We start from the raw sequence: 27,711 nt of genomic DNA, 5'->3' as shown, positions 1-27,711 counted from the left end.
CTTCTCCACCTGTGAGGTTGAGTACACTCTGTTCCAGCCCTGGCCAGAATTGAACCTAAAAATAACCAAGAGAGGACAATACACCCTCCTCTCCTCTCCTCTCCTCTCCTCTCCTCTCCTCTCCTCTCCTCTCCTTTGCTATTCTTCTTGCATTTAATGACAGAAAATCTGCTACAGAACGACTACATTTGAGGGGAGGAAACCGAGTGTTTCACAAAATCACCTGCCTGGTTGTAAAATTCCCTATGTGTGAGTGGGATGTCATGAATTATTTGTGCATCATTCAAAAAGTAATCTGCTGCAAAGCTCAGTGTTCGAGCTTTACACAAAACCATCCCAGCAGTAGTTCAACAATTAAAATCCTAACAAGTGAGTTTGAAGAGAGGAAGAGAGAACTGCTAAAGAAACTCCTCAGTTTCTTCAAATCATCCGTCCATGCAGTGGATTGTTTTCTTCTCTCTCTGCCAGCTCATTCATCATCTCACAGGTTTCCTGCTACTCCTCCTGTGGATCTCAGATCAAAGCTTCAGGTCTCTCTGAGTCCAGATGCACTCCAGGGGTCCAGATTGATTGAATGCATTTGAAGGGTATTGGGTTGATGCGGTGCCGCAGGTATCCTGACTTCTCTCTGTTAAATCTATTAACAGCAGCCCGGCGGATGATTGGCTTCACCCCGATTAGCCTGGGCTCAAAACATACTTGAAAGGACGAACGGTGGGAGGATGGGGTTATGGATGCGTGAAAACACACCACCTGCAGACACTCACCTTATGCATACAAGCATACGGTGTGATGCACGATCCACCTGACGCACACAAGCTCAAGAATGCGTTTATGGCGCGTAAGCTCCTTTGTAATACCAAAGCCCCTTATCTCTGTGCTTATGCAATTAGGCTGGTGAAACAAAGCCCAGAGTAATTAATCATAATATCCCTGACAATACAGTATGTCACTGTGTCACCTCTGCTCCTGCAGCTTCCCACAGCCTCCCCGACGAGCACTAAACCATCTGGAGATGAGTACACTTCTTACTACTGAGTTGCCCACTGAGGTGTCTGTGCCAAACCCACAGCAGAGATTTACTATAGTGGTATTAAGAGTAAAAAAAAATTTGGTGTTTGAAGGGCTAGTCCGTCTCCTTGTGTTTTCTCATGATACATCACATACAGTACATTATATAGTATGTGTTCTTGTTGTTGTTTATCCAATCATCATCCTTTTCTCATTTTACTCTATAGTTTGTGGTGGATGATTATACACACTTGCTTGAGCACACATCATGATTCTTTTTAGATTTGCTTTAAAAAACCATCCTTAACAAATGACATTGAAGTGCTTGTGATTTGCCGGTTTTGGCAAATAAAAGCAATACTGGCAGGTTGGCTGCAGCTTTGCCAGTAAAATACACCTTGAAGAGGAGTTTTGGTTTATGACATTGCCAGTAAAAATATTCCAATTTAATATCTGAAGAATCCTGTGAAATATTTTCCTTCACTCGCACTCGAGATGAAACGATCAAATCGTGATGCCAAGATTAAAGGTCAAGGTAACCTAATGCCTTCTATTTTTGAATTCAAGAATGCAAGAAAAGCTTTGAGGGAATCTCTTCATATTTCCCATAGATGCTTGGACTCTGTGGTGGCAATTTAGTGCTCAAGGTTAAGGTCGCAACGCCTCCATCCGTTTAAGTTAGTGACTTCTGATGAGCCAGCGGATTTTACTTATTTTATGTATAGAAGATAAATAAACAATAAATAAACAAGAAGAACTTTATTTTTGGACCTTTAAAAACAAATTAGTTCAGGTAAAGACAAAACGGGATTATGGAAATGTAATTGCGCAGTCAAAAACAGACAAGTCCAACCTGAGTGGATAGATTTCATGTGTTGTTGAAAGGTGTGGGAGAAGGGAATTAAAGCAGAAAGTGGCTGCACCTTTGTGTTCTCTCCATCTTTACCATCTTCAGTTACTCAGGTGTCCTCACACAGTCCAGAAACATATATCTGAGGCCAAATAATGAATGTCCATAGGTTTAAATGTGGGTGTTTGAGGTGTCTCTCTCTGTGTTTGCCCAGTTTTGGACTCCAACAGTGGTGCGACTTTGCTGGCAGGCAGATCATCACAAAGACAATGCAGCAATTACAATTTTTGTCACTAGTCAGGGGGGGGGGGGTTACATTTTGTTACTTCATTCCACACTGAACAGGTAAAGTAAAGGATGTGAGGTGTCTTTGCAGCTTTCCATCTCATCATCTGTGTGCATGTAGCCTCCCGTAAGCTCCCAGAGGGCCTCTGTGTTTCAGCCACGGCAGCATATTGGCTTTTACTTTCTTAAGACAGCTTTCAGATTTCTGTGTGTATCACCGGGTGTGCATGCATTTGAAAGTCGATGCTCAGGATTATAGTCGCAGAGAAATACTGTTTCTGTCTTGTGTAAGTATGGGTAAGCTTTCCTGGCACACACACACACACACACACACACACACACACACACACACACACACACACACACACACACACACACGCACACACACACACACACACACACGCACACACACACACACACACACACACACACACGCACACACACTCCAAAGCAAGATTTATCCCCTCCACTATGCACAGCTTAGTAGCCCTGCTTCACCTCTGAACTGGGATCAGCGTCAAGTCAATCTGCTCGACTCACGAGCAGAAACCCAAACAGGCCTGAGATCAGCACTGAACAAGAGGCAGTGACGAGCGAGTGGGTGTGTGAGGGTGTGAGGACTGCTGATGGATGCAGGGAGATGAGGAACCACAGACGTCATTACACCCGTGATTCACATATTGCAAGTAGGCTGCAGAGAGGAAAAGAGAAACTTCATGATGAGTGAAATAGTGTTTCGCAGAAGCTGAAAATACACAGAGCTGATTTCATGTGTTTGTTTGTTTGTTTTTTTTGTTTTGTTTTGTTTTTTGCTTTTTTTACTCATCCTGTAAGCAAATGTTTTCTTAATTTAATTGGCAGCTGAGTGGGCAGGATGTGGGATGGGAAGATTGAAAGTTTTGACTTCAGGGTGAGTTGCAGGTGGGTTTCAAGTGGGACTGAATATTTTAGTCATTCAAGTCAGCGCCAAAACGATTGCTAATAAAATCAGCAGTCACAGATTAAATATATAAAGAAATAGAATTGTTGTTTGAACACAGTTTTAACACTTAACTTTGATTTCATTCCCTATCAGAAGCTTTCAAAAAGCAGATCTTCATCTCACCTTTCTGAGAGATTTTAAGGGGAGTTTTCACATAAATAATTAGACTCACTACTAATATTAGCCTGAATAATAGGCCATGAGATTGCATGTAATGATGAGAGTGTGGTGGGGTGGCAATGTGATGTAGTGTCAGAAGTATATCCATAATCGGGTAAACTGAAGTGTCAGAATTTAAAGAACTTTTTTCAAAATGTATCTTTTGCAGATTTGTTGATGAATCTGGACAACTGCTCCTTTGCAGTCAGACAACTGCTCTCCTGTGTTGAGTGAAGAGTTTTTTTTTGCCTATTATACATAATCTGCAAGAACAGATTTGTTCAAATTTGTTTTAATTCCCAAGTCTGTGAGAACAAACAATGAAAACAAAACATTCTCACAGCCTTGGTTACTTGTTCTCAACACATCATCTGGGCAGAACTTTTTTCTTGAGTCGTGTGATTGGTCCAAAATGTGCAGGCAGTGGTTAATGAGGAAAAGCAAACGTGTCACCTACATTGACGGTTTCTTTTTTTTTTTTTTTACCTATCCACGTTTCGCATGAAGTATCAGATGTCCTGGTCAGAACTAACTTTACAGACCAGTGGACCAATTTTTCTGTTCCTGCAGAATGTGTATCCACCTTCTGTTTTTCAATGTAAACTCTTGTTAATGAGGCCGAGCTTTGTCTGGAGGTGAAGAGAATAAATCTTTGGGAGTCACCTAGCTCCTTTTGGGTGGTTTATTTACACAATGCATGGTGTCGGTTGTAGTGTAATTAGCTTGTTAGGATTTACTCATCTTATTGGTTGGGCAATGGACAATTTGATTCTTGGGAGTATACACATTTTTATATAATATGTTACAGGAATCCACTGATAAGGCTCTGACTAAGTGGTAAAAATCCACCATATTATATTATATATATTTTCAATCAAACCAAGCTGCCTTTGTTTTTATATATCAATCATTATGAGATACATATTTTAATTATTATGAGAAAGTATTATCACTATTATAAAAAAAAAAACCCAACCTGAACTACATCTAATTCGCTGAGTAGTGTAATAGTCGGCAGCCTTTTCTGTGGACAGTCCAAGCCCCCGCTGTTGTTTTGGGACTTCTCAGTCAAATCGCTCCTCTTGTTTAACCCGTCAGATTGTCTGGCAACTGTGACTTGGCTGGCACGGTTAAAGGCAAAAACCACACGTATACGACGGCGGAGGAGCACAAAAGAGCGCACGAACAAGCAGGCAGCTTGACAATGAGTGATGCAGACAGATTGTGTGAGAATGAAATAGAAGAAAGAATGAGGATTTTCAAATAATGGCAGGGAAGAAAAAAAAAAAGAGATACAGTTTTGTACACAGAGTGAGAGTCAGAGAGGGAGTCAGCTTGCGTGCGAGCTGTCACAGATGTCCACGTTTTTTTTGGTGGGTTTTTTTGTTGTTTTTTTCGCGTCTCCCTCCAGATCTGCGGCAGCGTCCAAGTGTAAATGTCAGCGCCGCTGACGTGAGAGCAGCGTCAGGTGTCATGTCAGCCATGTCACACCGAGTGACACTTTCGTAGAGGCGGATGCAAGCTTAGTGGGAGACAGCGATACGATTTGCGTCAACCCTAAACAGATTGTGAAGACCCGAGGGCTACAGAACACGCGAGATCACTTAGTGACATTTTTTTTTGTGTGGGCGTGAGTGTGGGCGCACGCGTGTATTTGTGTCTGTCGGTACGCATTTGTTTCACTGTGTTCACTGATTATAATCTTATGTACATTCTTACATATGCTACTGACTCTTCACTTCCTTTGTGGAAAAAGTGCATAAAATGGAAAGATATTAAAGTTCATAATGTCAGTGCACAATGTTTACTCACAGGTTTCTGAAAAAAAAACTTTCCATCACTTTCTCTTGCAGTTTGCTGTTTTGTGGTCCACAAGCGGTGCCATGAGTTTGTCGGCTTCATCTGTCCTGGAGCCGACAAGGGTCCGGACACAGACGTAAGTTCATGCTGTTCCTTTCAATAAAATAAATCATTTGCTGTTACAATGACTGGGAAAAGGCAGTTGACATTTTTAAAGATATCTTCAGGTCACTGTTATAATTGTGCGTGGCTTTCTCACCAAGCTATTTTGTTTCTTCAAGACGAATGGATATTTTCCCTTTTCTGTTATAGCAAACGGCTATTGTTTATTGTTTTATCAGTAACGGTTTACATCCACACATCAGGTGTGGTACTTTGTCCCTCTCTGTCTGTTCAGGGTAGTGTCAGGATCTGGCCTCTGGGGTCCCTGGGAGTGCAGTGAGTGTTTAGGGTGCTTGTGTGACCCTGCTGTAACAGTTGAATCTCTGTTTCATCTTCCCGCTGGCCACGAACGGGATGCGTCCTTAGTTAGATAAGAGATGGAGAGAGAGAGAGAGAGAGAGCACAGCTGCAGACTGCACTGATGTTTCTACAAACAGGCAGAAGCAAAGCAATCAAACCAGTAACACATATGTATGTACAGGTTGTGCCCACCTACATATTGTAGCCCACTCGAGCTGTCACATCTTCAGCCTTCTCTTCATCTTTACTGTATGACAGCAAACACAAAAAGACAATTAAACTCTGGTGTTCTCACATTTCAGCTCTACCAGACTGAAAGAACTGCTAATGAATGTTCCCTTGCTGAGCCAATTAAGACGCAGGCACACGCCCACACTAATATTCCCTCACAAACAAGAAACAAAATCTCTGTTTATAATGACTGCATTGTCTTGCACACTTGATTAACTGCAGGGACGACACTGTATTTGCTCAGGAACATCCTTGCTGTGTTTTTTAGGTTCCCCCTCATTAAATAACATCAGAGACCATTAAAGTGTTTTTTCTTTTTTTTTTTTTTTTTAAAAGAGAGGAAGTCAGTGTAGTCTAGTGAAGCTGCTACATCCCAGGCGATTACGATAGCGCTTCTGTTTCATGCCTCGTGTTTCATCCATTTTTATCGAACCGATCGCTCGGTGTTGGCCTTCACTTATCTTGGTTTCTGCTTTGACACTCATTACTCGTGTCTCTAAGTCCCATTGTTCTTTTTCTATATATTTATGGGCGACTTTCTAGTTACTCCTCCATGCATCTCCTCAGCTCCTCTACTCTCCTTTGTGACTGTCTCCCTATATATTTTTCTTTTCTCTTGGTCTGTCTTGTTCTCCTCTCTCTCACAACAAACACACACACACAAAAAATACATTGCTGGCTTCCAGTGCTCAATGTGACATTTTGAATGCCTGTTTTTTGGGCCCATTATCTGCAGACAGGCTTCAACTCGGAGTGATTTGCTCATATACCGACAGCTCTTTAAAATACAAACCACTTTTTTTAGCTTGTCAGGTTTTACACTTTACTCAAAATAGTTTTGTTCTTTCTTTATATGCAGCCGAATAAAGAGAGGTTTTCTTAGTAGTGTTTGCTCAGCGTTTGGCCTCAGAGGGAGTGACTGTGATTCACTGATACATGTTGATCTGTGCGCATTTGTGTGTGTGTGTGTGTGTGTGTGTGTGTGTGTGTGTGTGTGTGTGTGTGTGTGTGTGCGTGCGTGCGTGCGTGTCACAGTTCTTACGCCAAGCTCGAAAACACACATTATCACATTCTCCATTACTGAAACACACACACACACACACACACACACACACACACACACACACACACACACACACACACACACACACACACACACACACACACACACACACACACACACACACACACACCCCATGCCCCGTGCATGGTTGGCGTCATACATCCTGCAGAAGCTTTGATCTGCTCACAAAGTGACACAGAGAAGACACAGAGATGTTTGCATTAGCATGTGAGTGAAGAGTGCCTCTCTGTCTTTCTCTTTCTTCCTCACAGGTTTATGTTTTTCATTCAGCACATTGAGGCGTAGGCGGCAAATAGTGCTGTATTATCAGTCAAGGATCTCTCTGGAACCAATGAATGAAGGTGACTCATCCACAGAGAAACAATATGGGTTTCACAAACAGATAACATGTCCATAATAAGCCTAGATCTCGGACCACATCGAATCTTTATGAAATTGTCTTTTTTTTTCTGTGAGATTGCTTGCCTTCATTGCCTCCATTATAAATCCTTGCACTCCTCACTCCCAATGTCTCCCACCCAGCTCATTAACAGCACTGCAACTAGTGCATGTGTTTTTTTCATTCTCTACGCTTTAATTTTTTTTAAGATGTTTCCTAACATTCATTTACTACTTGTGAAAATAGGAAATATGATCTGGATGTTTTTGGTGTACATGCATAGTAGAAAATATGTGTTTTAATGGCTACCGCTCGTCTTTTTTTCCCCTGAACCAAGTCTGAGCTTTAATGTTGACGATGACATCAAAGCCTTTTTAATGTCACGTGGCCATTTCATCCTTCATCAGAGCAATCAATTTCTTTGAACAGGGAAATTATTATTATTATCCACTCATCATGTGAATGGAGACATCAAATAATTACTTTAATTTGAGAGCTACTTGTTAACTACTGTTTTGCTGTTTCAAAATATGACTTAGTTATGATGACTATGACTGAGTTATCCAGCTGGTATAAACTTTCCAACGTGTTCTCAGTCATAATAATTAATGCTGGTTTTGTTCAGATCTTTGGAACAGTCCTAAACGAAAGACCAAAATCTAAAAATTGTGGAGGATTAAAGGACGGGTCGAGGAGAAACGGCTTGGAAAGGGACGCAGGCAGGAAAGATGACTAACTATCAAGTGTCAAGCTGGGGGATTGAATAGATACACCCACACCAGGAGTGTAGAGACAATCAAACACAGCTGACAACAATCAAAGGTACCCTCGGACCAGGCGAGAGCACAGAGGACAACAACAGAGCCAAGCGACCAGACACCAGAGATGAGGGAAGCGAAGGTCCACATGAGCACAGGCAGGGAGCATGATACTGTGATCATGTGAAACACAAGGACACCAGGAAACATGAGGGGAATACACACGAAAACAGAAACCAGGCAAAAGATAAACCAAAAAACCTGAGCCATAACAGTTGTGTGGGCTCTGGGGAGAAGTGTGGCCTCATTGCACAGGCAAGTTTCAGATGTATTGCCTAATCTTGTTTCTATCTGCTCCCAGTAAATGGTAGACATGTTTGGCTTCATCCTGGATGTGTTTATTTTAAAAGATTTAGTTTGAAACTCACCCTCCGTGTCAGTGTGACAGTGTAGTCTACTCGAGGAGTAGAGAGAAAGAGCAGTCACTGACACTAAAGTTGAAATAAGTAGCAAAAAAACACATAAAATGCAGATTTTTCTTTTTCATTGTTGATTAAGTGTCTGGGAAAATAGTTTATTGTTATGACTCTGAGGAGGAGTATTTTCCATGTGATGGCAATCAATGTTGAGTGAAAATAAAGATTGCGCATATGGGTAGATCCTGTGTGCACAGTGACAGTCCACATAAAGCACATGTTGATAAAGTCGAGGCTTTGCATTACCAAGTCCAGGTAGCAAGAATCAGGCTGACAATGCAAGGGAGCCCAAAACAACCAAAATAGTAGCGGTGGCAGCATCAAAAGCTTGAAAAGAAAATTATAATAATATTAAGAGGTTACATGATGGTCAGAGAGAAAGTGTACCAGGAGCCAACAAAAGTGTTGAACTTGCTCACTCAGATATGTCACTCGAGTACAATTCTGTGATGTATTTATTATTTACAGACTATATACGAGAAGTAACTCTGCCTGAAACAACTTCCGATGTTGTAAATATGCAGTGAATTGTCTCGCATCTATCTAAAGTGTGTGCTGCTCTCTCCTTTATTATTCCTGCCCAGACATAACTAAACTGAGACCCACAATGGCAATTCCATGCAGGTGAGACTCATACAAGCCCCTCATTAGGCGAGAATCTCCTTACACCCATACGGCCACTCTCTATCCTCGTTACGGCACTCATTAGTTCTCAGTCCTGTCGACACACTGACTCTGCTGAAACCTACACTGTTTGTTTGACTGGTGCAATGAGCTGCATGAGCGCCATCATTAGCCACAGGCAGGTGGCGAAAACAGGGATTGGAGAAGGCAAGTGTTGGGAGAGTGAGCTGTGAGTGAGGGAAAAAAGATGGAATAATTGCTACTTTGTTTCAGTCAAAATTGTCAAAAACCTTGGTAAAAAGGTAGGAAACATATGGACTGTATTGGAATAAAAGAACAAGATCATAAATACAACAGCCTTAAATGAGTTTTCGCACTCTGTGATAGATACAGGGGAAAAGCCGACGCAGCGACACCGCCACACTGCGAGGATCCAGTGGAGGCATCTGATCTGGACTCCACCTTGTCATTAGAGGGTGACCAGGAACATGCGGCTTAAAGCCACCACTGAACTTGTGAACAAGTTGAAACCATCAGGAATTTTTGCACTTTGTTATTGTTGATACTGCCAGAATGCTAACGTTCAATTTAGATTTTAAATCCACTCTTAAAATACGAATGAATCACTTAATTCACTGAAATTGCTTGGTAGTCAAATGCAGAATGTTCTGTATTATATTACTACTGTAAATATACTAATTTAAAGAAAATAAAAGATTGTTGCTTGTTTATGGAACAATTAACTGCATTCACAGTGGACTGTTTTTAATTCATGAGCAGTTTGTCAAAATGTACCAGTAGTTCAGGGAAACCTACTGATGCACTTGCAGAAAACAGACTTGGACTGGGGATATTACTGCTGTGAGACGAGCGAACTACATCGACGTCAATTGTAGGGGGAAAAAAAAAATCAATATTTATGCTTTTGGGTAAGCTAAAAAGAAATAAAACACACAAAGAGAGATGGTTGTGTGTAAGTCTGAGTGTATGTGCATGTGGTTGACTTGAGCTATTTAATCATTAACACATGGCTGTGTTGCACTGAATACAGTGAGAGTGAGAGAATAACACAGGGTGAACCAATATCACAAATACCTAGAGGTAATTTAGCAAATTAATTCTGCCCTTACAAACAAAACTTTACAGAGTTTTAAAATATCCAGATTTTAATTTAAAAGCTTTTTTTTTTTTAATGAGCTGCAAAGAATATGTCCTCTCATCATGTTTTATTGATGATAACTGCTGTGCAGCATTTCAATAAATAAACCTTCAGGCTGCGGCTTAGCAACCACAGTAATTTATTCATTCAATCATTCACCTTTTTATTGTTTCAAAATCTATCCTGCACAAAAGTCTAATGGTGGTCGTGTCTTCCCATTTGTATCTGTATTGCATGCAAGGCAATACAATAAAATACAGAATGCTAACATTGTAAACAAGTATAATATATAAAAGCCTGCAAATTAAAGGACATATAGCAGGAAAGTGCCAGGTAAGTCCTAAAGCTCTCTAATGGAGTATCAAGCGCAACATCTATAGAAACCAGGCTCTCAAAATATATATTGGGTATATTTAAAACCTACTCTCTCAGTGAAGTGGTTATGGTTTTGGAGGTTTTATCTAAAGAACAAATGTAGAATGTTGAATGGAAATATTTCCATTCAAATAAACAGCTTCAAAACGGAACTGATCCGTCGTGAAGCTGGAAGCTCCAGGGCTGCGTTCCTCTGCGAGAAAGACATTGACCTTTTGATGATTTGATTTTTATTATGGTCCCAAAAAAAATTACCTGATGACGGGGTGGGTGAATGTCAGCAACTGACATTAGTGACGATGGCCAAATGAAGCTAAACAAAGGGTCCGGTGGAGAAATCAAGTGACGTTCAATGATTATGGAGTTTTATTGTCTCAGGTTACCTGCCAATACCTTCACTGCGGTTGGGTCTTTATACCTTCACATTGAATATTAAGCTTCTCTTGATGACATGGTTATATGCACACAATCACTCCCCCGCTTGCCAGAATCCCCCGAGGAGCTTGTGTTGCTGATGTTCCAGTTCTTTGTGCAGAGAAAAAAGAAAAGAGATGGCTGGCCTTTTTCTGCTGGTGCACAGTCCCGTCAACTCTCTTCTGCTTACTGTCTACCTGTACAGAAAGAAGGAGAGAGGAAAAGCCAGAGCATCACAATGAGTCAAATGAAAAGAGTTGAGGCTCCGCATCACTTTGACACATTGACAGGTGTTGAGCTGAAACATGGCAAATCCCTTGTTCCTTCCTTCTTCTTCTTCTCATGTTGGCAGCTGTGACAGTTGGCCGCTTTTTGTGTTTTTTTTCCTTGAAAGGTTGCACCCTCTGTCCTGGTACAGTTTCCGATGATCTGTTCAGTTACGGTTGGGAATGCACTTAAAGGAAACTGGAAACTTTATAATGCCTTTCAAATGTGATAGAAAAAGTCACATTAAATGATGGAGTGCTTATCACTTTGTTACATATAACCTGCAACAAAACTACATATCGATAGTTTTTTTTGGGAGCGTGTCTGCATGTAAATCAATGAATGAATCTTACAGCTTTACTGTATTTAAACTGAACACTTTGAGAACCAAATGAATGAGTGAATGTGAGGGTGTGTTAACTGAAGAGAAATGTGTGCACACCACAAAAGATTAACGCCAACAACAATTACAGAAAAACAAAGTTACTGATTTCAGTCGCTTCTTAATGTCATTTTAGCCTGTTTGAGTAACAGTCGGTTTTTAAAGTGTTGTATTATTAACAGCTCACTGTTCTCGGACAACCGTGCAGAACTTGTGATAACATCGCCTCAGGAAATGAACAGATTCATGAACAAATGGAGAAGCAGTGCGGAGAGAGAGCCATTTCATGATTTTTTTCATGTAATCAGTGAGTGCACTGCTGCTAAGAAATATCTGATTCTACAACTGTATGTTGTTTATCTACACACAACAGATATGATTCACATTTGATCATTTGAAATACAATGGTACAGAAAGTTTTTCCCTTCATGAACTGACCAGTCCTTTGACACATCGATCACATAAAAGGATCATTAGTAAAATACGGACACCTCTGATATGTCTGTTTCTGGATTCTCATGTTATATTTTAACATACAATAGTTACATTTATTTTCAGTTAAAGGGTTTTTTTGTTGTTGTTGTTTTAAAAAAAAATAAAAATCAAAACTAAACATTTTATGCAGGTGAGTATGTGTTTGTATGTGTCTTTCACTTGCATATTTCAATTCAGTTATTTTATCACATGTAAAAGCGATTTCAGAGTTGAGCCACGCAATATTAGGTCAACATGATAAGGAGCATAGTGATAATGATATGATACAAAGACTCCTGTGTATGATGTTGTTGTCGGCGTGCATGGGGATTTGTTCTTCCAAATAACAGTGCTCCTTCTTTTGGCCTTAATTTACACCAGTTGTAGCAAAGCTGTTTGTTTATTTTCCCTTTGGTTTACATATCATTTATTTGTCCACAGCTTTTCTGTGGCTTTTCTATGGAGCCATCGTTCTCCTCCAGTCTAAAAACATGCATATGAGGTTAACTCATGACTCTAAATTGCCTTGTTGGTGTGAATGTGAGCGTGTGCTTGTGACTGTTTTTGCCCTGGCGACCTGCCCAGGGTGAATCCTGCCCTCACCAATACTTAGCTGTGATTGGCTCTTGCAGCTCTTGTTCAGGGAATACAATTGCACCAATATAAAGGATTTCATTTGGCCTTCTTCCTGCACATACAACTGGATTGGCAAAGTACCCTGGTAGCATTAGCCACGCCTGGCATAACATACAGTAGCCTGCATTTCAGTGGGGACTTGCACCATTAGCCTCCTCGCCTTGAGCCATTACCTTCCCAGCAGCTCGGCTCTCTCTGACCTGCGGCAACAGGTGTGCGAGCTGGCCCACGGACCCGCCACGGACCGCAGATTACACAATGTCAAATCTCTCAGTATGAGCAGATTACAGCTTAGAGAGATGCTCGGTGCATCAACACGTGCTGCAGACCAACAGCAGGCAGAGAGGATGAATTAACTTGACGTAAACTCTTATGGAAAAATGTGAGTGGGGGACGTCGGTTAAAAAAAACCAACGCTTGCTTTAAGAGTCATTAACCGTTCGGAGCAGAGCAGCTCTTTACATTACCGACCTTATGAGGGGCCGTGGAGACGAGGCTGCACGTCAGTTGCGAATCACAATCTGTCTATGTGGTAAGTAGTAAGCAACATTACTTTAGGCTCGCCAGATGTCCCACACTCACACCCCCTCTGGTAATTCCACACAGATTGCTCCCACAGAGGAATAATGTGCAAATATATTTAAAACATTTTTTAAATACAAGACTGAAGTGTCACTGTCGACCAGATTTATTGCTTTGTTTTTGTTTAATAATGTTAGTGTCCAGTGTGACTTCACAACAACCAAATGATCTCAAATCAGTGCATTGATCTTTTGTAACTACATGCATCCCTTGATCAGCAACTACATATACTATCAAGCATTATGTACAATAATGCATATTTCAGTTTTATTAATGTGGTTTTAAAAGGGGATGGAAGTCTATGGTCTAAACATGAGGTGTCAGTCTCAGACGAACAGCTGGGAAATGCTGATTACATAAGTGCTTGATTTAATCACAGATATCAGACTACAATCCGTGGTTATTGGTGACATGTCTGGTTACATAAGCCTGGGAATTAGTTACTTAAAAGAATGGTGGGGCTAATGTGGAACACTGTCACATCTGCTATCCTACTTTTTGAAAAATTAAGGACTGATTTTAGAATACCAATGATATGACGACCACGACTACTAACCTTTAGCTACTTGGTGATACCGAGTACCGATACGAGTACTTCTTAAATGAACATGAACCTCCAACAGCCTTGAAGTCTCCAGTAGACTACCGCGTCTGCAGTACCTACTGATTGTTGTTTATTTGGCTTACAAATGACTTGTGGATCTCAACATTTCCTCCTCTTGTTGAAAAATATCAAGTAAACAGCAATCTACTCTATAGTTGCACACCTAATTGCACAGGAAGCATGTCAAACTCATAATCTGCAATAAATACATGTTGTTGATGATATCCCTGCAGTGTTTACAACCGTTCAGATGAGCACCGTTGACTGGGTGTGCAAATGAATACATCACACGTCGCCAAAAATGCAGCTCATGTGAATGTGGAGAGAGTGGCAAGCTATTTTGCGCGAGTGTCCTCGGGCTGTGCTGCCGAGCTCAGGAAAACACACAGTCTGCTTCCCTTCACCTGTTTGCCCTCATTATCTGTCATTCCTCTCATGTCTACAAAAATGGCCACCATACTAAATATACTCAGCAGGGAGTGTGTGCTGTACCGCAGCCGCCACCAACAGACTCTTGGTGCCGCCGTTACAGCACAGCGGTGGGTGGGGCTCAGTTGAAAAGGTCTGAGCCAGTGGGGCCAATAAAACAGCAAATTGCCCATCATAGTTGACATTTTGCTGTCTGCACTAGTTTCCAATATACGCCAAATGACGAGGAATCAATCAGTCAAACAATCTCATGATTATTCTTGATAGATGAGTCGGCTGTTGAGTGGCTGTGGTTCAGGAGATGGAGCAGATTCTGAACTAATCACAGGCTGTTTGAACCCTACCCGCAAAACCTCAAACATTAAAGGTTAATCAAAACTTGCTTCGCCGACTCCTATCACCGCCGATTGGTCCTTGATTGTCCCTTTCTCACTCATTGCATAAGTGAAGCACACAATGGCCTTCATTAACCTCGCCTCATTATTCCATTTCAATTACTTTACCCCCCTTCATTGCGATATTATCACACACTAGACATTCCTTTCAGATCAATCTGACTTCCCTATGTTAACAAAAAACAATTGGCAAAAGAGCTCTCATGGTCAGGCCTTGATTTGATTGGAATAATCTTCCTATCAGCATGGTTGCTCATTTCATTTATTCATTTGAGTCGTGTCTTTCTGCCTTTTTCTTATGAGTGAAGCTCCATGGTAACAACCCCATGTGACTGTAGTTTGTGATCCTCTCATTTTATATTTCAAATATACTGGGCTTTTTAGCCTCCTTGTAGTTGAAATGTTATTTCATTTCCTCTTCATCAACAGTCAATAATAGATTTGATTTTCTGCGTTTTATCCAGATAAATGGATTTTCCAAAACAATCACTGAGTTACACATGCAAGAGATATATGCTTTTTGTCACTGGTGAGTAAACAAGGTGCAGTCGTTTCTAATGTTTTGTGCATCCATCCATCCATCCATCCATCCATCCATCCAATATGAATCCACACAGGAAAAATCATCAGACAAAGGTTTCTTTCTTATGTTCTCGTGTGTTTTCAGGTGTTTCTGTGACTTGCATATACACATTTTGGTAATGCAGTAATTTCCTTGTTCTGCTGTTATTAGTGGGAGGATCTGAATAAACAAAAGCTCCATTTTTGATTTTTTAACAGAATAAAAAAGAAGAACAGGGAAGGTTTAGTTTTTACGTCTTGATTACAAAACTGTTGAAGAAAATATGTTTTGTTGAATTCAGAACAGGGTTTTGTTTGAATGCAGGTTGTGTAGTTCTAGTACACTGTGTCTTGAGATTAACAGGATAGTATGACTGTCTTAAAATTATGTTGTTGCTTCAAAAGTAACTTAGTTTTTTGTTTCTCTTCTCTTAATTTGGGCCAGATAAAACAGGAAACATGCTTCTAACAGCTGCAGAAAACACAAACAATCTGGTTCACCCTCCTCTGTGGACTTGCTTGAAGAAAGCATGGTTAATAATGTGATTATGTAATACCATTGTATGTTTGTGTGTTCACATCTAGTGTGTACTTACACCGCATGAGTGATAAATGGATGTTGCTTTGCTTACTAACAACGCACCTCTTAAAAAAAAAAAAAAAAATCACTTTCAGGCAAACAGTGACAGAAACCTTTTTCCTAAATAAAGCTCAAAGGCCTGCAGAGGAAGTGAGTGCCGAACGAAAACATGAGTGCAAAGCAATTACTAAGACAGAGAAGGTTTATTTGAGAGTTTGAGTATAACAGCTGGGTTTGTGCTAATCATGTTAAGAGAAAATTAGCTAAACAAAATGCTGCATAATACTGATCGACGCTGAGATGATTAAATCCTCAGGCTCATATCAGCCCACACGGCTGGAGCGCACGGTTTCAAGTCTCATCGAGGTTGCAATGTCAAGGAGCCAATGGAGGAGCAATTTGAAAGCAGTGTAACCGATGCGTTCGTTATGGACGGTAATTAGGACTTGATCATCTAAAAGATAAATATAGAATGTATATCAGCACAGATAGATCCATTCATCTTGCTCATCAACATGCCTTGCAAAACTAAATGTGTCCAGCTTCCTTGTGAAATGTTAATTAATATTAGTAGGTCATCAATTTTTCTTTTTATTCTTTTATTTTGACAGAAATCAAATTGGGCTGAAATTAGTCTTGAAGAAGAAGCCGTGGAACTATGAGAGAAGGTGGGGATGATAGAGGGTGGTCAGAAAATCTGAGAAGGGGCCGTTACCGATATAAATTTACCACATGGGGGTCAAGCAACGACGACGGCAACGAAGTCGAAGGTGGGGAATCCACAGTGTTGTCAATTCTCCCAGAATGAACCCAGATGAAGGAAAAATAGAGCAAAGAAGGAAGTCTCAGAGCTGAAGGGCTTTATGCCTGCAGCAAGATGGAAGGGAGAAGAGGGGGCAACAGAGATAAGAGGCAAGGGTTTCTTTGTAGTATCTGGTGTGTGTGTTTGTGTGCGTACATGACTACATGGGACAATCCCCACCAGGCTGTGAGGAGAAGCAGTAATCGGGGCACGTGAGCGGCCTTAAGAATCAACACTCTTCTCGCCAACAGTTATTACAAACTATGATGATGTGCATCAGTACAGTTCATAATTACACGTTTACACTTGTGTTGATGTGAGCTACAACGTGAGTACTCCTCACAGTGTGAAGAAGGACCTTTGGGTCAAACGGTTTAAATTATACGTTTGGAGTAGCATGCATTTTTTATTAATTTTGTTTTTAATGGGCTCTTTCCCGTGGTGGTATTCTGCACACATGAAAGTATTTATTTATTCATTTGTGTGTTTATTTGTTTGTTTGTTTGACTTAAACTGGAAAAATATGTTTAACTCTTAAAAGGTTGCATATTGGAAATCAATATTATTGTAAAATGTCATGTTCATTGTTTATTTTTCTGTGTAATATCTCAAACCCTACAGTGTTTGTGTTTTGAGGCGCATCACTCATCAGTCATGTTCCCACACACACAGGCTCACACCGACGGTTGCCCCAGAAATGTCAGCCTGCGCCGGTGCTTGTGGCTGCAGCATTACTGAAAAGGAGTGTTGCTCAGAAAGGTGGACTATTGAAGAGTTTAGCTTCCCTGACATGTTTTTATCTCCTGGGTCGACACGCTGTATCATTGTGACCTTTTGTACTCTTCACGCTAACCTGGTTTGATCTCTTAAAAGTTGAATTTCCTCTCCTCAACTCAAGAGCTTGATGTCATATTTTTGAGACTGTGCTTTTGTCGAGTTTATATGCGGTTGTATCAGCTTTTGTGCTTTTTTATTGTTGTTGGGGTTTTTTTTTAAATCCAATGGCACTACGTGTGGATTACATTCCTCCTTCCCACCAGATAAAACCATCCACTCTCCGCATTGAAAGGTATTGAGTAGTCTGATCCTTATCCAACCCTCCTCTCAGACAACAACAGTATCTTTTCTCTCTGCACTTCAGGTCTTACTTTGTTTAATCATCACAGACACACAATCGCACATCGGTGGATGTAATTGCTGAATGAATGGATGCTCATTTAGCGCAGACAGACTAATGATGGTGCCACATCCTGCTTCCCCGCTGAGGAAGAAGTGTAGAAGATAAATAGTCATACAACCTGCACTCTCAGCAGGTGAAAATCTCCGAGTGGCCTGTTGGGAAGTGTTTGAGATGAGGAAGCACACCGCAGAGCCTAACCTGATTTAATAACTTAATGGCTGCAAGCAAACAACATCTTACTGCCGAGCATCATTTCATCGAACACAAATTGGGTTTTTGCCGTCAGTGATTGATGTGCGTAACAATGGACAACAGGGTTAGTATTATCATACCTTCACTCCTCCTTCAAATGACACCATGATGGCTCTGTCTATTGTTCTTTGGCATTTAACAAATCCCATACGGATATTAAGATTCATTTTGCAGTCAGACTAATAAACCTGAAGATTAAGTGTGGGCTTAAGTTTGTTTTGCTTGATAATGAAAACAGATCGTTTTTCTTGGGTCGTCGTCATGAGTCTGTAATAGCATTGATATCCCAATGATCATTTGTTCTCCCCTCCTCCACCTCCCTTTGGCCTCATTCCTCAGGTTTTCTCAACTTCATCACTTGATTCCTGCAGCCGCGGCACTTTGCCTGCATTGTCGTTCAGTCATCAAAAAAGCAACAGCAAAGACTGACCAGGGACACGAGACTTGCTTTGCTGTCGTAAATGCACTTCTCAACAATATATAATACACACACACACACACACACACACACACACACACACACACACACACACACACACACACACACACACACACACACACACACACACACACACACCTGCACAGTGCAGGTGTGTTTGTCTTGATCGCTCTCTCTGCCTCCAGCCTGTACAGTGTGGGGGTAAAAGTATTTCGTCAGCATGAGCAAATATTCCTGTCTGTCCAGCACAAAAAAGAAAAAAAGAGAAAGAAAATCAAAGCTGCTGGAATCAGTATTTTTGTGTTAATAACTTCAGAATATGGCTGCCTGTGAAGAGTGAGGCGTTTGTCACAGTGATGAGCCCTCAGAGAAATTCATCTTAAGTTCATGTGGAACATTTCAGCTTCTTCAAAGCTTCTTTTGTTCAATTAGACACTGATATTTCCGATTTTGCTTCAATTGTTTGAAAGCTCAGTGATAATGAAGCACATAGATTTGTAAATGAATCTTTTTTGTCGGTTTGCTGAGCACACATGTCCTCATTTGAGCTTCTTTCAATCACGGACGATCATTTATCTCGATATCACTCACTGTTCCACCAACCGGCTCATCATCTTCACTACATCCATGAACTTCTCTGAGATTTTTCTCTTCATCTCCATCATCCTTTGTCCAGTATATCCTCTATCACTCCTCAGCACACATCCAAAACCACCTCAACCTGGACCTTCAAGCTTTACTGTACCGTACTTCATCTTTTTGTGCTTTGTCCATTGCTGCCGATGTTTGACCTCTGGTACTTGAGCTCAACCTTTATGACCACGACTCTGGACTCCGGTCATAATTCCACCAGCGTCCTTTAATCCACTCACGTGTGTTCTGTCTTGTTTCAAGTGACCTTCATTCTTTCTCTCTGCAATAACGTCCACCTCTCTAACTTGTTTTCCACCCGATTTGTACTCATATGTCATATGCAACCCTCGTGGTTGTCGTTTTCATCTACTGATGTCAAATTGAGTAGTAGAGTTAGTAGAGTACCTTGATGACAAGTTAGTGATGGTACATAAATATATATTACACAAAAGGTGTACGTTTCACTCACTGTTGCTTCTCAGTTGTGAATGGTTGCCATTTTTTCCCCGACGTAAATTTACCCTTTGTTGAACAAATAATAGTCTTATTTTATCTGGATTATCTTATATATAAAGGTAGCAATACTTTCAGTATGCATATTTTCATGTTGCTTATGTATTTGCTATGTAAATCACTTTGCCTACAACATTCTTTCAAATATTTATCACAAACAAAGGCAGAAAAAAATGCTTCTTTGTATGTATGTACAATCCTACTTAATGAAAAGTAGTCTATTAAATCTTATGTGAAGCTTCCATTTCATTAGGACCACACCTTGTATATTAACACAAAGTATAAACTTGATTAAAAAAAAAAACAAATTTTTAATGTCCACACCAGGTCCTGCATTATGTCTTGTTGAAATGATCAAATATATGTTAAAATAGTAATGATAACAGGCTTCATAATTCCTCCACTGATCCGTCTCTTGTCAACACAATACTTCAGAAGCACTCTAACCAAAGTTGTGTATATCTGGCAATAACTGTAACCTCAAGGATGAACTGATTACTATTTGTAGGTTGAAAGTCATGCATCTGTGACCTCAAACCCGTATTATTTGTAGTGTGGCAGACAACCCCAAATAAAAAAAAAAAAACAAGCTTGAGCTCGATGTCAAGTGTCAAAGGTAATACAAACTTGGGCAAAATATATAAATGCAGTATTATTTAGGCATTCAAAATAAAGAAGAGCAGATAAATTTATCAGATGACAGTTTAATGAATAATTTGTACACTTACAATATATCAAATTGTGTGTGTGCGTGTAGCTGGTCCGCGTTTATGTGTGTGTGTGCGTCTGCAGACGGGCTAGTAAACAGTGTGTGTTTGCAGGCAGACAGCAGCCAGGGAGCTGACCTATTCCTTCGACTGGAGGCGTAGGCAGCTCAGTGTTTAATGTCACCACCAGGGAGGGAGCACAGGAGAGGTGGAGGATGTGGGGTGGTGCTTTTGGGGGAGGGAGGGGCGTTTATTTATTTGTTTATGTTTTTTTGCTACATTTGAGTCCAGAAGCACAAGCTCCTTTCCCCTCCATGAATGATGATATTCAGAACTGACTCGGTGTCATGCAGCAGCTTGGCTCCCTGAGTATGAGTCACAACCTGTTGACTTGTTTACTGAAATGAGATTTATGCTCATCGATGCATCACCCACCTTGACTGACAGCATGCTCACCTTTTTTACAACTGAGTGGCTGCTGAGAGCTCCTAAAACTCTGTGTAACACTTAATTTATACTACATATCAAGTGCAATACTGGAGAGTCTATTTCAGTAACATTACCAGCTTGTTCGCGTTCAGCATTTGTTTTTCCTCATTTCTGAATTTGTGTTCAACCATAGGATGCTATCACTCACCAACCACCGCTGTTCACTGTCAAGCTGGTTTTGCTGCTTTGTAAATGGGTCACTGTTGATTGAGCCAAAAAAGAAAATCATGGCTTTGAAGTTTGGTTTGTTTTTCCCTTTTTTCCTTTTTTTTATGACTGCTTGTTCAAGGTTAGGAATGCTCATATATTTACAACTGTTATTTATCTTAAACAGTGTCTTTATGATTGTATATTTATCGTATTTGATGATTGCAATGACCATGATATATATATATATATATATATATATATATATATATATATATATATATATATATATATATATATATATACACATACACACAAAAGACTGTCCTGGCCAAGATGGGCAGTAGCTAATTAAAAATGTTTCCGACAAAACAGGCAATTGTGCACATAAAACGTATTAGAAAATGTTTATACATTAGGCAACACAGAATCAGGGAAAGACATTTATACACATGCAAATTTCCAAAGAAATGTGCCCATAAATTGAAATTAAGTCTGTCATTCAAAACATCTACAGACAGATGTATCAGCCTCTAAGTCATGAAGCAACTTCTTAAAGGAGTCCAGTGAAACCAGGTTTTTCAGTTTCAGGTCGTGTTGTAGTTTGTTTTGAGCAAATGAAGCCCGAAACCTGAACACCATTTTTCCAGTTCAATCCTGTGTCCAGCATTTTCGTCATGTGTTAAATGCCATTGTGCTGTTGTTAAATAGAATGATGTATTAGATTGGGAGCTCATTATTAGATGAGAAAATAAAACAATCCCACTTCGTTCAGACTTTTCTTTCCAGGAAAATGGAAGATTATTTTACTCAGATCAATATATGGGGATATAAATGGATTCCATTAACTGGCTGTAAATCCGTTAAAGGTCATCTAAAGAGAAGTCATATTCTGCAAGCCGTGTTTCCTCAAGTCGTACATTTGATCAATATGAAAGACAACTTGTCTCCGATAACAATTTCATCCATCTGTCATCCGTTCACTAATGTTAATTGAACTTCCGTGATGCACATTATTTAATAGATCCTTTTTCTAAATGACAATAAACACTTTTGGAGGAAATATTTATTGTCACCATTGTTAAAAGAAACCAAAGATATTTTGGGTAAACAAGCCATAGGAAAGATGTTGACATGATTATTTATTTATTTATTTGCTTTTCATGAGGCACTTGAGGTGAGATGCCATGCTGGGGTGTCTGTCTGCTTCTGTCTTAATAAAGCCACTGTGGTTCTGCTGATCCACTGGGTTGTCTTTTCTCCCCTGATGTCATCCCTCCTCACACATCCTCTTTTCTCAAACCATTGCCGGGCTCATCAAGCTCCTCACGATTATGTAATGCTGTATTTAAAAAGGCTTCCAATTGAGTTCCCCCGAGGTATTCAGAATTTTGCACGTGTGTGTTTTTGTGTGCTTGAGCTTTTCAATATTTAACTTGGATACTTGGGCATTGGGATTGTTATAAAACTGAGGTGTGTCACCTGAATATTTTCAGGTCTCCTATTATGAAAGAGTGCACAGTCCAAACACAGTCAAACCATTTAGTATGATTTTATGGGATCAAAGGTAGAAGGTGGAGCTCACCTCCTTCATCATTGCACTCTTGTTTCCACGTATTGCTGAGGAGAAAGAGGACTTTCAAGGAAGCAATCGGTTTATCCAGTCTGTTTCTTCGAAACATTATGTTCACACAGAAGCATGGCACTTTTCCAGAAACATGCTAGTCAATATCAAATAGATTTTGGCACAAACTGCAGTTTCCGCAGGTAAAAAGTGGTGTGATATAAAGAGCCACTCTGAAAATCACTTCTGTTTAATCTTGGTCTTGTAATCTGGGCCTTTCTGAGTTGAGTTTGTGCACTTCTAAGAAATGCTTGATATGTCAAGGGTGTATTCTTCGTTTTGCTCGTTGCTTTGACATATAAAAAGTTGTCATTAACCAACAATACTTTGTCATATGGTTATGCGGTGATTATAGTGACAGTGATGATTATGGAGTTTGTCAGTCAAGTTTCTCCGACTTGTTCCGTGTCTGCATTTTTCAAGGTTCTAATTCGGATTGAAGACAACCCTTCTGTCATTTTGTGAGCGAAATGATATTTGAGGACTGCTGGCAAAAACAGCAGCACAAGTGTTAGTATCCAGTGGTTAAATAGCAAATTGACGGACATCCTGACATTTGCATGTTCAACGATGTGCTAGGTTTATGCAAGATTTTGTCAGTTAAGCCAATTAAAACAAGAATTGAAGTCAAGTGCATCATTTTCTTGCTGTTTCTAGCAGCACACAGAGGTGTGCACACATGAGTTGTCGCTTGTGTACACTTTAATTGAAGGAAGCATTTTACTGAAAACCTGAAACTGAAGTTGTACTGGTTGTTCACAGTTGTTAATCTACACCATGAGGGAAATATCAAAGCCAAAGTCGAAAAGTTGATAATATTGGGGTTTTTCCTTCATTTCACACAGGTGAGTTTTCACATCGTCATTTGTGGCGGCGCATCAGCAAGCCTCATTTCCCAGCCCTGTCACTTCCACTGCTGTTTGGCAAACCCATGACTTGGCACGAACTTGAGAGATGTCACTTCCCGAATATTCACCTTTGAAAGAGCAAAAGTGAACGTGCACTGTGAGCTTTCGACTGTCATAATTGAACTCCCAAGAGTTCAGGTATTTTTTTATATTTGTTTGCTCCATTATTGTTCACTCAACCAAACTGTCATTTTCGCTCCCAGTCTGCTGGTTCCCCACTTTCTCTGCCTCCGTCTCTTGGTACTAACATGTTGATGCCGGTCGTACATCCCATGGTGCTCCCATCTTCAGCAGCGACAACAGGAGAGGTGGCCCGTCCTGACGATTACTGTGTGAGTCATCTCACACCAACACAGAAAGAAAAGGAGGAGGATAAACACGAGTTTAAACAAAACACACAACAAAAACCCATCCCCCTTGAGTTGTCACTTCTCCATAATTACATGCGCCGAGCTTTTGGGATGCTTTACCACACACACATACGCACACACAAGTGGGAGGGCGTCAGTGAGACACCTCACACCCTACGTTCGGTTCCCTGCTTTCTAATTTATCTCACTCCAACTTTTTGGACTTTTTTTTTTTTTGTCCTTCCATATTTAGACCTGCTTTTAAATCCCATCTTTTTTTTTTCCCCACTACTCATTTACCTTCCTTTTTTCTTGTGCTCTTCATCACGCTGCCCCCCACTCCTCCTCCTCCTCCTCCTGCCTCTGTTGCTGTAAGCACAGAAGCCCTGTGGCCTCATTAAACTGTCACTGATCCTTCCTGCTGCGGCCGAGCCCCGTGGATCATTAGTCAGCCCCGTCTCAGACGCCCAGCCTGACAAGAATAGATCAACCCAAACTCCAAAACATGTAATATTCTCTAAATGTCTTGATCGCAATTAAGCCTGTGGAAGTGTTACTGTAATGGATCAGTTTACCTGTGGCACGTTAAATCAATGTGTAAAGTATTTATGCCGACACAGAAACGGGCTGTGTAGGCTGTACATTTGTGTCATGGGTGTGTTGTTGAGGTGTCATGTGTGTCATTTGTAAGGACTTGCATTGGCACAACTTTCATGTGCCCTCATTATTTTCTATCACGTAAATGTCAAGACGCGTGGTCGCCTCGTGCATCTCACCAGAGGGCTAAATGGTCGAGCAAAGCTCCCTGTCCAGATTGTTAATGGGCACAGTTATGGTATTTGACATCAGCATAGAAAAAAAGAAAGAAAACTATATAGCGGATTTGATTTAGTTTAATACACATTAGTCTCGTCGAGATGAAAGGTCAGGATTTTGCTGCACTGGTGAAACGATGCTATCCAATACATTATATCATGATTGTAATTTGTCTGATGAATTGGTCTTTACATCGTCATGTTAAGTACAATTCTCACATGCAATTTTGAGCCAAAGGGGGTGGATGGTGATGAGGATGGATGGATGATAGTTGGCAGTGATCTAGTGGTGAATACTGTCAACTCACAACAAGAAGTCAAGATTCAGTTTATTTGTGGTCTTGTTCTTGTTTGTCAACTTTGCCTCTTCTCCCTGTGCATGCACAAGTAAACTAAATTGTCCAAAGTTGTTTGTCTCTTGCCTGACAGGAAGCAAGTACTTCATTTGTGGCCCAGATCCTGTGTACCATTTTCATTTTTATCACTTCAGATTGAGAAAAAAACAACATTTGAAGCATTTTATTTGCACTTGTATTATCTTTGTGTAATTTGGAATTGTTTCCAATAATATTGCTATATTCAAGAGCCATTTATTACATATTCTATATACATCATTAGTCCTTTAGGTGAATGTAAGACAGTCATCTTTCTTAATTAAAGACATAATGTGAATGTCTCCACTCGTTTGCAGACAGGATTCAAATCTTCCTCTCGTGGCAGCTTTTTCCTCCTTGAGGTCCTGCCTTTTTTCCGCTTTACATTTCTGTGCTCATCTGGATACACATTTAGTGCATTAATGCTCATGACTGGTCACATGTAGCATTACAGATGCACTCACTGCAATTAAAGCTTCTTGTAATAGTGCAATATATGCTCATCTCTGCCGAACAGAACAGCTGAAGGTTAAAGGTCCATCTTATCTTAGACCTACACATCTGATATAATCAGTGATATGCCCCTCTAATCACGGGTAGTAGTGCATATGGATAAGCCTGTGAGGATGTTCCTGTATCGCTAACATCTCCCGGATTAGCTGACCACTGACAGGCCAGCTGTTGATCTTTTGGCTTCCAACTAATGCGGCATAACTCTTAGATGATCTGAAAGCTTTCCGTCAACAAGTCATGTGTAAGCTGGACGTGACGGTGTGGAGAGGAAAGCCGCATATTCTGCACTTGTACTCGGAAAAGGCCAAAAGACGGAGAGCAGCTGGGTCGTCTTATGTAGCAACGATGTACAGTTGGGGACCTGTTCACGCACACGCACGCACGTTCACACACACAATACCAAGGGGCAGCAATCACCAGCTTTTTGGATCCTGGACAACAACATCAGGGGCCAGAATAGTATCTCTGCCAGATACTGGGCTTCTGAAATAATCCACACGCATGCATGCATGCACGCACGCACACACACACACACACACACACTGAATGTCAGATGGTTTATCAAGTGACATCAGAACATCTGTTGCCATGTCTGCATGCTGAAAACATGTTCAAATGAATTTGAACACTCTTCAGTAAAGTTGTAGCTCAAAAAATAACTTTAGTCTTTAATTCTTATACAAGTCTTTCAAAATCTGACACACAACCCTATTTTCTATACCAATTTAAAATATATTTCTAATTTCATTATGAATCATTCATAATGTGACCTGCTGATGTATCTACATCGAAGGCTAAACAGCTCTCACGTTTAAAAAGAAGATTGCTTAACATGACATCAACCCATTTATCACCCTGAATTTCACTTTTTTTTTCATTATTTCTAAAAAGAAAGGGGTGAACATACGTTTAGGCCTAAACAAGGCTTAAGGCTTCATTTATAAAAGCCATTTAAAACTATGTGAAACACAAACACAATCCTCTCTGTGTTTGATTACAGTAAATATTGTATCTATCTTTAAGAACGCAAACATGGTCGTTTTCTGCTGCTCACAATATTAACTACTGTGTAAATATGTACTCAAAAGCGAAACAAATTGCTTTCATTCTGACTTGAAGTTTCCATCCTTATATACTGTTAACAGTTTGTATTATTTTTCATTGTTTTCTCATTTCACATTGTAATGATATTCATACATGATTGCTTATGTTGGTATATTAAAACCATTGTGGTTGTAACTTACGGTCATGCTTACAACAACAATGTAAAGTTTGTGGTCCACAACACATCTCTGTATCCTTCCAGAGGTCTGTCAAACAAATCGTTCGATTACTCCTGTGGATTACTATGTACAGTATGAAACCCTATACTCCCATACTGCACGTTCCTCGCTCTGTTGTTTACGTCACACTGTCTATAAGCGCTTGTGTAAATCTGCGCTCCGAGTCCTCATTAAGACAGAAGATGAAGTCTTTATCCATGACGTGATTATGATCAGGTCTTGGGGGGGGGGGGGTTTCTGGTTGTAATTTGAGGCATATGTTAAGTATCAAGAGCTTATAGATGTTGTCAGTGCTGTGGACTTTGCACTCACGTGTCTTCATCACCACCAGCCACGACTTCAACTTCTGTTAGGTTTATGATTTATGCAATTTATTTATGCAATCTATACATATGTATTAATAGATAGAAGCTTAGAATTCTGTCATTCGAATAGATACTGTACTAGAGCTGTAAAATTGGACAAGTTATGATTGTCAGAAATAAGACTTGAAAATTGCCTCCATGTTTGTGTACAGATGCATCACAGGTACTGAAATCCCTTTCGTACATGTGGGAAACAAAGAGGGCGAAAACCGCACTTTATTATTGCCACTGCTGCTCTGTTTTTACCTATCTTAGGATCTGGGTTCATTTTCTTTTATGCTTGGAGAATTGTCAGAAGAAGTTGCAATAAACGAGTGCTTCCTTCACCTTTTTCTAAGATAAGTTCAGCATTTGGGGG

The 27,711-nt window shown here is 40.3% G+C and overlaps 1 protein-coding gene across 2 annotated transcripts in view; it reads left to right on the top strand.

Moving 5' to 3' along the window:
* prkcab (protein kinase C, alpha, b) overlaps positions 1–27,711 on the top strand; it is a gene marked incomplete at both ends in the record, with an annotated part of 98,788 nt that overhangs the window by 26,393 nt on the left and 44,684 nt on the right. For both annotated transcript variants that reach the window (XM_080511567.1, XM_080511566.1), the window contains one exon: positions 5,141–5,223. In XM_080511567.1, the coding sequence (XP_080367693.1) occupies positions 5,141–5,223 (83 nt within the window). The remainder of the gene's footprint in view (positions 1–5,140; positions 5,224–27,711) is intronic.

This window comes from Blennius ocellaris (assembly GCF_963422515.1).
Source record: "Blennius ocellaris genome assembly, chromosome: 16".
Taxonomy (NCBI): Eukaryota; Metazoa; Chordata; class Actinopteri; order Blenniiformes; family Blenniidae; genus Blennius; species Blennius ocellaris.
Note: the sequence above shows the minus strand (reverse complement) of the source record. Positions and strands in the feature narration are given on the sequence as shown.